Genomic DNA, 12,890 nt, shown 5'->3' with positions numbered 1-12,890 from the left:
TGTGGGGGAAAAAAGGACGCCAATTGTGTTTGGGAGCCACGTCGCACGGCGCAATTGTCTGTTAAAGCAACGCAGTGCCGAATTGTAAAAACACCTTTGGGCATTTAGAAGCATATTGGTCCGGGGCTTAAGTGGTTAAAGCAGCGTTCCACCCAAAAATGGAACTTCCGCTTTTTGGAATCCACCCCCCCCCCCCGCGTTGTCACATTTGGCACCTTTCAGGGGGGAGGAGGGAGCAGATACCTGTATAATCCAGGTATTTTCTCCCACTTTTGGGCATAGATCACTGCAGGGACCTACGCCGTGTCCGGCGCCTACTCCGTCCGTCCCCCCCCCCCCCGCCGTCTTTTGGGAGACACACAGGTCCCAGAAGACAGCAGGGACCGCACAGTGCGACTCACGCATGAGCAGTAGGGAACCAGGTAGTGAAGCCGAAAGGCTTCACTTCCTGATTCCCTTACCGAAGATGACAGCGCCTCCACTCAAAGGAACAGATCTGCTTCGGGTGACATCGCGGGCGCCCCGGACAGGTAATTGTCCATTTATTAAAAGTCAGCAGCTGAAGTATTTGTAGTTGTGGACTTATTTATTTTTACCGGATGCTTTAAATTGTGGCTGCGGTGAGAGGATTCCTTTCCCGCTGTCACAATGGGGGTTAGAGGGGCGCAGGCAGGTGTTCTTGGTGACATGTTACACCCTGAATACATGTGTAAACATATGACATGTTACCAAAGGTGAACGTATCCTTTAATGATTGCTTGTAAGTAGGGAAGATAATAGTTAAGTCTTCATTTCAGGATAAGTGTTTGAATGTGTTATGGTAGGTGTTAGAGGCATTTTTTTTTTTAAATGGCTTACAGTGCTAAAGCCCCAAGTTGAGGAGAAATCGAATGGTAAAGCCAAGCTGGTGGCTTGTATGGCTGGCAAGAGTCTGATGGAGGCAATTCTCAGCAAGCCTGACTTTTAGGAGTCCATAAAGGAACAAATCAATGGAAGTACATGTGAACTCCGGTATTACTACTTCTATATGCAGAAGACCAATAGGCACCAACCATAGATTGCCCTCACCTTGATGCTGCCCTGTGACCCGGTCCTTGGGCATGTGAGTGTTTACTACTGGCCCGGCTTGGAGAAACAGCTCCCATAGTAGCGGCTCGGATACCTTCTCGTCCAAACCTCCGACATAGACTGTGGCGTCTAGGAGAGAACAAAACAGCACAAAGGATGCATTAACCTTGACCAGCCTTTATCTTGTACGCAGCTGTAGACCATCATGAATGACGGCACTATAATTATTCATATCTCACACGAGTAGTGCAATCAGTTTATCAGTAATATATTATCTGCCTATGGGAGCGTTATAACCCATGTGCGCTTTTTGCCATTTGTGTCTTATTGGGGAGATTTCCCTTCACTTCCTGTCCCATAGATCAAACAGGAAGAAATTCCTCCAAAGTGAAGGAATCCCTGCTTGTCACCAGAACTGGTGTCCCCCACAGATTTCTTCTAGTGACAACCCAAAATTTGTGATTGTCACTTTCAATGATAATTGTAACCAGGACAAATAGAGACGGGGAATTTCCCCAACGGGGGCAGAGACAGCAATAAAAACTGACAGGTGTTCCAATCCCTCTCCACTCCATCCAAAACTAAAAAAGGTTTGCCTTTAGTTGTACTTAAGGCTGGGGGTCACACTATAGGGACATGAGTGTGGGGTTCCCCGCATACAATTTGCATGACAGGAGAGTATGACCGGCTCTTTCAATGGAGCTGTTCACACATGTCCGGGGGGGGGTTTGCACAGGGGTCCTGTGCGTCTTTGGCTCTGTTTCAGGTACAAAATCAGGCCTGATTCGTCCCTGTAAAGGAGAACAGGGATGCACTGGACCCCTGCTGTCAGTTGAGTCCGCACTAAGTGAGAACCCAGCCTGAAGGAAAGCCCGGTTATGTGCCGACGGTCATGTGATCAGGCCACACTGCCGCATGTATTTTATAAATGGGCTGTACAATGCAAGCCACGGCGTAGAGTAACTTTGTGGAAGGTGATATCGCCCCCCCAGCCCTAAGCAGAGACACCCCCCCCCCCCCCAGTGTCATAAGTAGACCCCCCCTCAATCATAAGCAGACACACCCACACGCAGAGACACCCCCCGTCATACGCAGACACACACACCCCTCCGTCATAAGCAGACACACCCCCTCCGTCATAAGCAGAGACACCCCCCTCAGTCATAAGCAGAGACACCCCCCCCATCTGTCCTAGCGGAGACACCCCCCCCCCATCTGTCCTAGCGGAGACACCCCCCCATCTGTCCTAGACACCCCCCCCCATCTGTCCTAACGGAGACACCCCCCCTATCTGTCCTAACGGAGACACCCCCCCCTATCTGTCCTAACGGAGACACCCCCCCTCCTATCTGTCCTAACGGAGACACCCCCCCTATCTGTCCTAACGGAGACACCCCCCCTATCTGTCCTAACGGAGACACCCCCCCTATCTGTCCTAACGGAGACACCCCCCCTCCTATCTGTCCTAACGGAGACACCCCCCCTCCTATCTGTCCTAACGGAGACACCCCCCCTCCTATCTGTCCTAACGGAGACAACCCCCCCCCCCTATCTGTCCTAACGGAGACACCCCCCCCCTATCTGTCCTAGCGGAGACACCCCCCCCCTATCTGTCCTAGCGGAGACACCCCCCCCCCATCTGTCCTAGCAGAGACACCCCCCCCCCCCATCTGTCCTAGCAGAGACAACCCCCCCCCCATCTGTCCTAGCAGAGACACCCCCCCCCCATCTGTCCTAGCAGAGACACCCCCCCCCCCATCTGTCCTAGCAGAGACACCCCCCCCCCCATCTGTCCTAGCAGAGACACCCCCCCCCATCTGTCCTAGCAGAGACCCCCCCCCCCCCATCTGTCCTAGCAGAGACACCCCCCCATCTGTCCTAGCTGAGACACCCCCCCCATCTGTCCTAGCTGAGACACCCCCCCCCCATCTGTCCTAGCTGAGACACCCCCCCCCCATCTGTCCTAGCGGAGACACCCCCCCATCTGTCCTAGCGGAGACTCACCCCCCCCATCTGTCCTAGCGGAGACACCCCCCCCCATCTGTCCTAGCGGAGACTCACCCCCCCATCTGTCCTAGCGGAGACACCCCCCCCCCATCTGTCCTAGCGGAGACACCCCCCCAATCTGTCCTAGCGGAGACTCACCCCCCCCCCCAATCTGTCCTAGCGGAGACTCACCCCCCCCCCCCCATCTGTCCCTAGCGGAGACACCCCCCCCCCCCATCTGTCCTAGCGGAGACTCCCCCCCCCCATCTGTCCTAGCGGAGACTCACCCCCCCCATCTGTCCTAGCGGAGACACCCCCCCCCATCTGTCCTAGCGGAGACTCACCCCCCCATCTGTCCTAGCGGAGACACCCCCCCCCATCTGTCCTAGCGGAGACTCACCCCCCCATCTGTCCTAGCGGAGACTCACCCCCCCCCCATCTGTCCTAGCGGAGACTCCCCCCCCCATCTGTCCTAGCGGAGACTCACCCCCCCCATCTGTCCTAGCGGAGACACCCCCCCCAATCTGTCCTAGCGGAGACTCACCCCCCCCCCCCCCATCTGTCCTAGCGGAGACTCACCCCCCCCATCTGTCCTAGCGGAGACACCCCCCCAATCTGTCCTAGCGGAGACTCACCCCCCCCCCCCCAATCTGTCCTAGCGGAGACTCACCCCCCCCCCCCATCTGTCCTAGCGGAGACTCACCCCCCCCCCATCTGTCCTAGCGGAGACCCCCCCCCCCCCATCTGTCCTAGCGGAGACTCACCCCCCCCATCTGTCCTAGCGGAGACACCCCCCCCCCATCTGTCCTAGCGGAGACTCACCCCCCCATCTGTCCTAGCGGAGACTCACCCCCCCCCATCTGTCCTAGCGGAGACTCCCCCCCCCCCATCTGTCCTAGCGGAGACTCACCCCCCCCATCTGTCCTAGCGGAGACTCACCCCCCCCCATCTGTCCTAGCGGAGACTCACCCCCCCCATCTGTCCTAGCGGAGACTCACCCCCCCCATCTGTCCTAGCGGAGACTCCCCCCCCCCCCCCATCTGTCCTAGCGGAGACACCCCCCCCCCCATCTGTCCTAGCGGAGACACCCCCCCATCTGTCCTAGCGGAGACACCCCCCCCCATCTGTCCTAACGGAGACACCCCCCCTATCTGTCCTAACGGAGACACCCCCCCTCCTATCTGCCCTAACGGAGACACCCCCCCTCCTATCTGTCCTAACGGAGACACCCCCCCTCCTATCTGTCCTAACGGAGACACCCCCCCCTATCTGTCCTAACGGAGACACCCCCCCTCCTATCTGTCCTAACGGAGACACCCCCCCTCCTATCTGTCCTAACGGAGACACCCCCCCTCCTATCTGTCCTAACGGAGACACCCCCCCTCCTATCTGTCCTAACGGAGACAACCCCCCCTCCTATCTGTCCTAACGGAGACACCCCCCCCTATCTGTCCTAACGGAGACACCCCCCCCCTATCTGTCCTAGCGGAGACAACCCCCCCCCCTATCTGTCCTACCGGAGACACCCCCCCCCATCTGTCCTAGCAGAGACACCCCCCCCCCCATCTGTCCTAGCAGAGACCCCCCCCCCCCATCTGTCCTAGCAGAGACACCCCCCCCCCATCTGTCCTAGCAGAGACACCCCCCCCCCCATCTGTCCTAGCAGAGACCCCCCCCCCATCTGTCCTAGCAGAGACACCCCCCCCCCATCTGTCCTAGCAGAGACACCCCCCCATCTGTCCTAGCTGAGACACCCCCCCCCATCTGTCCTAGCTGAGACAACCCCCCCCCCATCTGTCCTAGCTGAGACAACCCCCCCCCATCTGTCCTAGCGGAGACACCCCCCCCATCTGTCCTAGCGGAGACACCCCCCCCCCATCTGTCCTAGCGGAGACTCACCCCCCCCATCTGTCCTAGCGGAGACACCCCCCCCCATCTGTCCTAGCGGAGACACCCCCCCAATCTGTCCTAGCGGAGACTCACCCCCCCCCCCATCTGTCCTAGCGGAGACACCCCCCCAATCTGTCCTAGCGGAGACTCACCCCCCCCCCCATCTGTCCTAGCGGAGACACCCCCCCCCCATCTGTCCTAGCGGAGACTCCCCCCCCCCCCCATCTGTCCTAGCGGAGACTCACCCCCCCCATCTGTCCTAGCGGAGACACCCCCCCCATCTGTCCTAGCGGAGACTCACCCCCCCCATCTGTCCTAGCGGAGACTCACCCCCCCCCCATCTGTCCTAGCGGAGACTCCCCCCCCCCCATCTGTCCTAGCGGAGACTCACCCCCCCCATCTGTCCTAGCGGAGACACCCCCCCCAATCTGTCCTAGCGGAGACTCACCCCCCCCCATCTGTCCTAGCGGAGACTCCCCCCCCCCCCATCTGTCCTAGCGGAGACTCCCCCCCCCCCCATCTGTCCTAGCGGAGACTCACCCCCCCCATCTGTCCTAGCGGAGACACCCCCCCCCATCTGTCCTAGCGGAGACTCACACCCCCCATCTGTCCTAGCGGAGACTCACCCCCCCCATCTGTCCTAGCGGAGACTCCCCCCCCCCCATCTGTCCTAGCGGAGACTCACCCCCCCCATCTGTCCTAGCGGAGACTCACCCCCCCCATCTGTCCTAGCGGAGACTCACCCCCCCCATCTGTCCTAGCGGAGACTCCCCCCCCCCCCCCATCTGTCCTAGCGGAGACACCCCCCCCCCATCTGTCCTAGCGGAGACCCCCCCCCATCTGTCCTAGCGGAGACACCCCCCCCCCATCTGTCCTAACGGAGACACCCCCCCTATCTGTCCTAACGGAGACACCCCCCCTCCTATCTGTCCTAACGGAGACACCCCCCCTCCTATCTGTCCTAACGGAGACACCCCCCCTCCTATCTGTCCTAACGGAGACACCCCCCCTATCTGTCCTAACGGAGACACCCCCCCTCCTATCTGTCCTAACGGAGACACCCCCCCCTCCTATCTGTCCTAACGGAGACACCCCCCCTCCTATCTGTCCTAAACGGAGACACCCCCCCTCCTATCTGTCCTAACGGAGACACCCCCCCTCCTATCTGTCCTAACGGAGACAAACCCCCCCTCCTATCTGTCCTAACGGAGACACCCCCCCCTATCTGTCCTAACGGAGACACCCCCCCCCTATCTGTCCTAGCGGAGACACCCCCCCCCCTATCTGTCCTAGCGGAGACACCCCCCCCCCCATCTGTCCTAGCAGAGACACCCCCCCCCCCATCTGTCCTAGCAGAGACACCCCCCCCCCATCTGTCCTAGCAGAGACACCCCCCCCCCATCTGTCCTAGCAGAGACAACCCCCCCCCCATCTGTCCTAGCAGAGACAAACCCCCCCCCCATCTGTCCTAGCAGAGACACCCCCCCCCCATCTGTCCTAGCAGAGACACCCCCCCATCTGTCCTAGCTGAGACACCCCCCCCATCTGTCCTAGCTGAGACACCCCCCCCCCATCTGTCCTAGCTGAGACACCCCCCCCCATCTGTCCTAGCGGAGGACACCCCCCCCATCTGTCCTAGCGGAGACACCCCCCCCCCATCTGTCCTAGCGGAGACTCACCCCCCCCATCTGTCCTAGCGGAGACAAACCCCCCCCCCATCTGTCCTAGCGGAGACACCCCCCCAATTCTGTCCTAGCGGAGACTCACCCCCCCCCCATCTGTCCTAGCGAGACCCCCCCCCCCCCATCTGTCCTAGCGGAGACTCCCCCCCCCCCCCCATCTGTCCTAGCGGAGACTCACCCCCCCCATCTGTCCTAGCGGAGACACCCCCCCCCATCTGTCTAGCGGAGACTCACCCCCCCATCTGTCCTAGCGGAGACTCACCCCCCCCCCATCTGTCCTAGCGGAGACTCCCCCCCCCCCATCTGTCCTAGCGGAGACTCACCCCCCCCATCTGTCCTAGCGGAGACACCCCCCCCAATCTGTCCTAGCGGAGACTCACCCCCCCCCCCCATCTGTCCTAGCGGAGACTCACCCCCCCCCCCCATCTGTCCTAGCGGAGACTCACCCCCCCATCTGTCCTAGCGGAGACACCCCCCCCAATCTGTCCTAGCGGAGACTCACCCCCCCCCCCCAATCTGTCCTAGCGGAGACTCACCCCCCCCCCCCCAATCTGTCCTAGCGAGACTCACCCCCCCCCCCCCATCTGTCCTAGCGGAGACTCACCCCCCCCCCCATCTGTCCTAGCGGAGACTCCCCCCCCCCATCTGTCCTAGCGGAGACTCACCCCCCCATCTGTCCTAGCGGAGACACCCCCCCCCCATCTGTCCTAGCGGAGACAACCCCCCCCCCATCTGTCCTAGCGGAGACTCACCCCCCATCTGTCCTAGCGGAGACTCACCCCCCCCCATCTGTCCTAGCGGAGACTCCCCCCCCCCCCATCTGTCCTAGCGGAGACTCACCCCCCCCCATCTGTCCTAGCGGAGACTCACCCCCCCCCCCTCTTTCCTAGCGGAGACTCCCCCCCCCCCCCCCATCTGTCCTAGCGGAGACTCACCCCCCCCCCCCCATCTGTCCTAGCGGAGACTCACCCCCCCCATCTGTCCTAGCGGAGACACCCCCCCCCATCTGTCCTAGCGGAGACTCACCCCCCCCATCTGTCCTAGCGGAGACTCACCCCCCCATCTGTCCTAGCGGAGACTCACCCCCCCCCCCATCTGTCCTAGCGGAGACTCCCCCCCCCCCCATCTGTCCTAGCGGAGACTCACCCCCCCCATCTGTCCTAGCGGAGACTCACCCCCCCCCATCTGTCCTAGCGGAGACTCACCCCCCCCCATCTGTCCTAGCGGAGACTCCCCCCCCCCCCCATCTGTCCTAGCGGAGACTCACCCCCCCCCCCATCTGTCCTAGCGGAGACTCACCCCCCCCATCTGTCCTAGCGGAGACCCCCCCCCCCATCTGTCCTAGCGGAGACTCACCCCCCCATCTGTCCTAGCGGAGACTCACCCCCCCCCTATCTGTCCTAGCGGAGACTCACCCCCCTCCTCTTACATATTGGAGTGTTCCGTTTCCAGGATGGTCTAGGCCTCTCAATGTTGAGGGGAGCAGGAAAATGCCACTGCAGGCTACCTCCTAAGCAGCCATTCTGACACCGGTGCACAGCAGACAGATCATGTTCCAGTGTGAACAGCCAGCCACGGCCAGGCAAATGGCATTTTCAGAAGACAAACAGCCTTCTTCACACTTTCAATGAGTCCCATGACCAGGCAGTCATGTGTGGGCAGAGTCTGGCCCTGTGTGGTCACCTCTCCACTCCACAGGCCGCCCAAACACTACAAGGCCGAGCACTAGGAGTCGTTACCCGTAGCAACCAGGTCCCTGCCATTCCGAAAGCGGCGCTGCTTTTGCTATGAACAAAGCTCCCAATTGTACAGCAGGCCGGTCAGTAGAGCCCACCGTCACCTCACTCTGCAGTCCTGTTTCATCAACCCCGTCTTACCCTGGTTCCGCTCCGAAATCGGTCCCGCCGCCATCTTCAACCAGCATGCAACACAGCCTCAGCGCCGCACCGCTGATTCGTCCCTACTTCCGCTACGTCACTTCCGTTCCGGCAAGCTCTGTACACTGATAAAAACTTTATTGTACGTGCACAGTGTTTCGTGTCAACAAAGCTGAAGGAGAAGGAAGGGGCGTGGTTTAACCACTTAAAGTGATTGTAAAGGTTGGAAATAAAAAATAATAATAATAATAAACATGTTATACTAACCTCCACTGTGCAGTTCCTTCCTTTTGCACAGAGTGCCCCCTGATCCTCATCTCCTGGGGTCCCTCCTCGGTGGATGTCTCGGCTCCTCACCGCATCGCTTTCCCAAGGGTGTTACCTTGCGGGCGCACTCCCAAGTCCAGCATTTGAGTCCATAGACACGAATGCTGGACTCGGCCCTGGCGCCCAGCGCCCGCGTCATTGGATTTGATTGACAGCAGTGGATCGAAAGACGGCTACAGCGCGGTCAGCTTATTCTGGGAGGGCGTCCATGGACGTCCTCCCAGAATCTTGCTCCTGCGCACCCCCTGGGCGCCCTCCCAGAAATATCCGTGACCTCCGAGTCCGAAAAGACCTGGCGCATCACGGATTGCGGTAAAAGGCCGCTGATAGGGGCCGTTTACCACGTGATCGCTCCGTCAAATGACGGCAGCGCTGTGGGCTGGATCTGTAGTGTCCACAGCGCTGCTCAGTGCCCATTCCAGCCATGCCCATACTCTGCAGAACTTATCAATACTCTGCAATACTCCTCAATACCCTGCCAATACTCTAATACTTATCCATACTCTGCAATACTTCCTAATACCCTGCCAATACTCTAATACTTATCCATACTCTGCAATACTCCCTAATACCCTGCCAATACTCTGCAATACTCTAATACTAACCAAACTCTGCAATACTCCCCAATACCCTGCCAATACTCTGCAATACCCTGCCAATACTCTGACAATACTCTGTAATACTTATCCATACTCTGCAATACTTATCCATACTCTGCAATACTCCCCAATACCCTGCAATACTCTGCAATACCCTGCCAATACTCCCCAATACCCTGCCAATACTCTGCAATACTCTAATACTAACCAAACTCTGCAATACTCCCCAATACTCTGCAATACCCTGCCAATACTCTGCCAATACTCTACAATACTCTGTAATACTTATCCATACTCTGCAATACTTATCCATACCCTGCAATACTCCCCAATACCCTGCCAATACTCTGCAATACCCTGCCAATACTCTGCCAATACTCTACAATACTCTGTAATACTTATCCATACTCTGCAATACTTATCCATACTCTGCAATACTCCCCAATACCCTGCCAATACTCTGCAATACCCTGCCAATACTCTGCAATACCCTGCCAATACTCTGCAATACCCTGCCAATACTCTGCAATACTCTGTCAATACTCTGAAGTACTCTGCCAATACTCTGCAATACCCTGCCAATACTCTGCAATACTCTGTCAATACTCTGAAGTACTCTGCCAATACTCAACCATACTCATCCGTCCATCCATACTCTGCAATACTTGTCTGTCCATCCATACTCTGCAATACTTATCCATACTCTGCAATACTCCACAATACCCTGCCAATACTCAGCCAATATCCTGCAATACTCTGTAATACTTATCCATACTCTGCAATACTTATCCATACACTGCAATACTCCCTAATACCCTGCCAATACTCTGCAATACCCTGCCAATACTCTGCAACTCATTCATACTCTGCCATACTCATCCGTCCATCCATACTCTGCAATACTCATCCGTCCATACTCAGCCATCCACATCCACGGCTCATCCATGCCACATCAGTTTTCACCAATGCCACTATGCCTCAAAGTGTAATTAGTCAAATTATACTTGAAATGCATGCCCCTAGAATGCCTGCTGGTGCTCCCTGCATGTTGGGCCTCTGTATGTGGCCACGCTGAGTAAAAGTCTCACACATGTGGTATCGCCATACTCGGGTGTAATTTGTGGTATGCATATGCTGTGTGTGAGAAATAACCTGATAATGACAATATTGTTTAAAAAACAAAAGAAAACAAAACAAAATCCAGATTTTTGCAAAGAATTATGGGAAAAAAACTTCAAAAACCTCACTGTGCCTCTTTCTAAATACCTTGGAATGTCTACTTTCCAAAAAGGGGTAATTTAGGGAGTATTTGTACTTTCCTGGCACGTTAGGGTCTCAAGAAATGATCAGGTGTGATACATTTTCAGTGATTGGCATCATAGTTTGCGGACTGTTAACTTTCTCACCGACCAAATATACACCGATTTTGATTATTTTTACCAAAGATAAATAGCAGTATAAATTTTGGCCAAAATTTATGAAGAAAAATTACTAATTTGCAAAATTTTATCAGAAACAAAGACAATTTTTTTTTTGTTTTTTTTAAGAATTTTCAGTATTTTTTTATTTATAGCGCAAAAAAAAAAACTCAGCTGTGATTACCGTATTTATCGGCATATGTCGCGCACTTCTTTGCCCTGAAATTCAGGGCAAAATCGTGGGTGCGCGATATACGCCGATACCCGCTTCCCACGCCTAGTTTGAATGCCTGCGCCGCAATATACCGAGTGCAGTACACTCGGGTACATTCGGCCAGGCTCGGCTTCACTCGTAGTCATGTGACGTTATGCGTGAGAAGCCGCGCCTGGCAGAATATACGCGAGTGTACTGCGCTCGGTATACGTCGGCGGAGGCTTCAAACTGAGCGTGGGAAGCGGGGATTCGCCATTAAGACATCGCGGGAGAAGCCGGGAGGACACCACCGAGGCCGCAGACGGACGCCGGACCGGACGAGGCCGCCGCAATACCCCGATAAATACGTTAAATACCACCAAAAGAAAGCTCTATTTGTGTGAACAAAAGGACAAACATTTCATATAGGTACAGTGTTGTATGACTGAGTAATTGTCATTCAAAGTGTGAGAGCACCGAAAGCTGAAAATTGGTCTGGTTAGGAAGGGGGTTTAAGTGCCCTGTGGTCAAGTGGTTAAGAACTGAGCCTCATTCTGAGATTTGGTGTACAAGTTAAAAACATTTTTTTGCTAGAAAATTACTTAGAAAAAATATATAAAATGTTCGGGGGTTCTAACACCCTAGAGAATAAAATGGCGTTTGTTGCAATACTTTCCGTCACACCGTATTTGCGCAGCGATCTTAAAAGCGCACCTTTTTGGGAAAAAAAATAGATTTTTTTAATTAAAAAATAAGACAACTGTAAAGTTAGCCCATTTTGTTTTATATTGTGAAAGATAATGTTGCGCCGAGTAAATTGATACCCAACATGTCACGCTTCAAAATTGCGCCCGCTCGTGGAATAGCAACAAACCATAAAATTCTCCATGGGCGACATTTAAAAAAATTCTACAGGTTGCATGTTTTGAGTTACAGAGAAGGTCTAGGGCTAGAATTATTGCTCTCGCTCTAACGATCGCGACAATACCTCACGTGTGGTTTTAATTTTTTGATTGAATGCTTTGCTATAACAATAGGGTCCTTTGTCTAATGGAAAATGCGGGCGTCGATCCCGCTACCTCTTGCATGCTAAGCAAGCGCTCTACCATTTGAGCTAATTTCCCTTTGCAAACAGACCCTTGTGATAGCTTTGGGCAGGTGACAGGTACTCTTCATGCAGTCATCAAAAATCTATTAGACTCCCAGGGTCTCCTCTGCACTCCAAAGCAACTAACCAAACGCAGATAGTGCTTCCTTAACCACTTCAGCCCCGAACCATTATGCAGGTAAAGGACCTGGCCCCTTTTTGCGATTCGGCACTGCGTCGCTTTAACTGACAATTGCGCGGTCGTGCGACGTGACTCCCAAACAAAATTGGCGTCCTTTGTTTCCCACAAATAGAGCTTTCTTTTGGTGGTATTTGATCACCTCTGCAGTTTTTATTTTTTTGCGCTATAAACAAAAATAGAGCGACAATTTTAAAAAGAAATGCAATATTTTTTGCGTTTTGCTATAATATCCCCAACAATATATAAAAAAATATTTTTTTCCTCAGTTTAGGCCGATACGTATTCTTCTACATATTTTTGGTAAAAAAAATCGCAATAAGCATTTATTGATTGGTTTGCGCAAAAGTTATAGCGTTCACAATATAGGGAATAGTTTTATGGCATTTTTATTAATATTTTTTTTTTACTAGTAATGGCGGCGATCAGCAATTTTTTCCGTGACTGCGACATTATGGCGGACACATCGGACACTTTTGACACATTTTTTGGACCATTGGCATTTATACAGCGACCAGTGCTATAAAAATGCACTGATTACTGTGAAAATTACAATGGCAGTGA

At 54.8% G+C, this 12,890-nt stretch overlaps 1 protein-coding gene and 1 non-coding gene across 2 annotated transcripts in view; both read right to left on the bottom strand.

Moving 5' to 3' along the window:
* SF3B4 (splicing factor 3b subunit 4) overlaps window positions 1–8,613 on the bottom strand; it is a 29,696-nt gene extending 21,083 nt beyond the window's left edge. Inside the window, exons 1-2 of the mRNA XM_040333647.1 lie at window positions 8,504–8,613; window positions 1,069–1,197 (exon numbers count right to left, since the gene is read on the bottom strand). Of these exons, the coding sequence (XP_040189581.1) occupies window positions 1,069–1,197; window positions 8,504–8,537 (163 nt within the window). The 5' untranslated portion in view covers window positions 8,538–8,613. The remainder of the gene's footprint in view (window positions 1–1,068; window positions 1,198–8,503) is intronic.
* A 3,478-nt stretch (window positions 8,614–12,091) lies between these two features.
* TRNAA-AGC lies at window positions 12,092–12,164 on the bottom strand. The gene has a single exon. It is a non-coding gene; the product is annotated as a tRNA-Ala (tRNA).
* Between the last annotated feature and the right edge of the window lie 726 nt (window positions 12,165–12,890).

This window comes from Rana temporaria, chromosome 13, assembly GCF_905171775.1.
Source record: "Rana temporaria chromosome 13, aRanTem1.1, whole genome shotgun sequence".
Taxonomy (NCBI): domain Eukaryota; kingdom Metazoa; phylum Chordata; class Amphibia; order Anura; family Ranidae; genus Rana; species Rana temporaria.
Note: the sequence above shows the minus strand (reverse complement) of the source record. Positions and strands in the feature narration are given on the sequence as shown.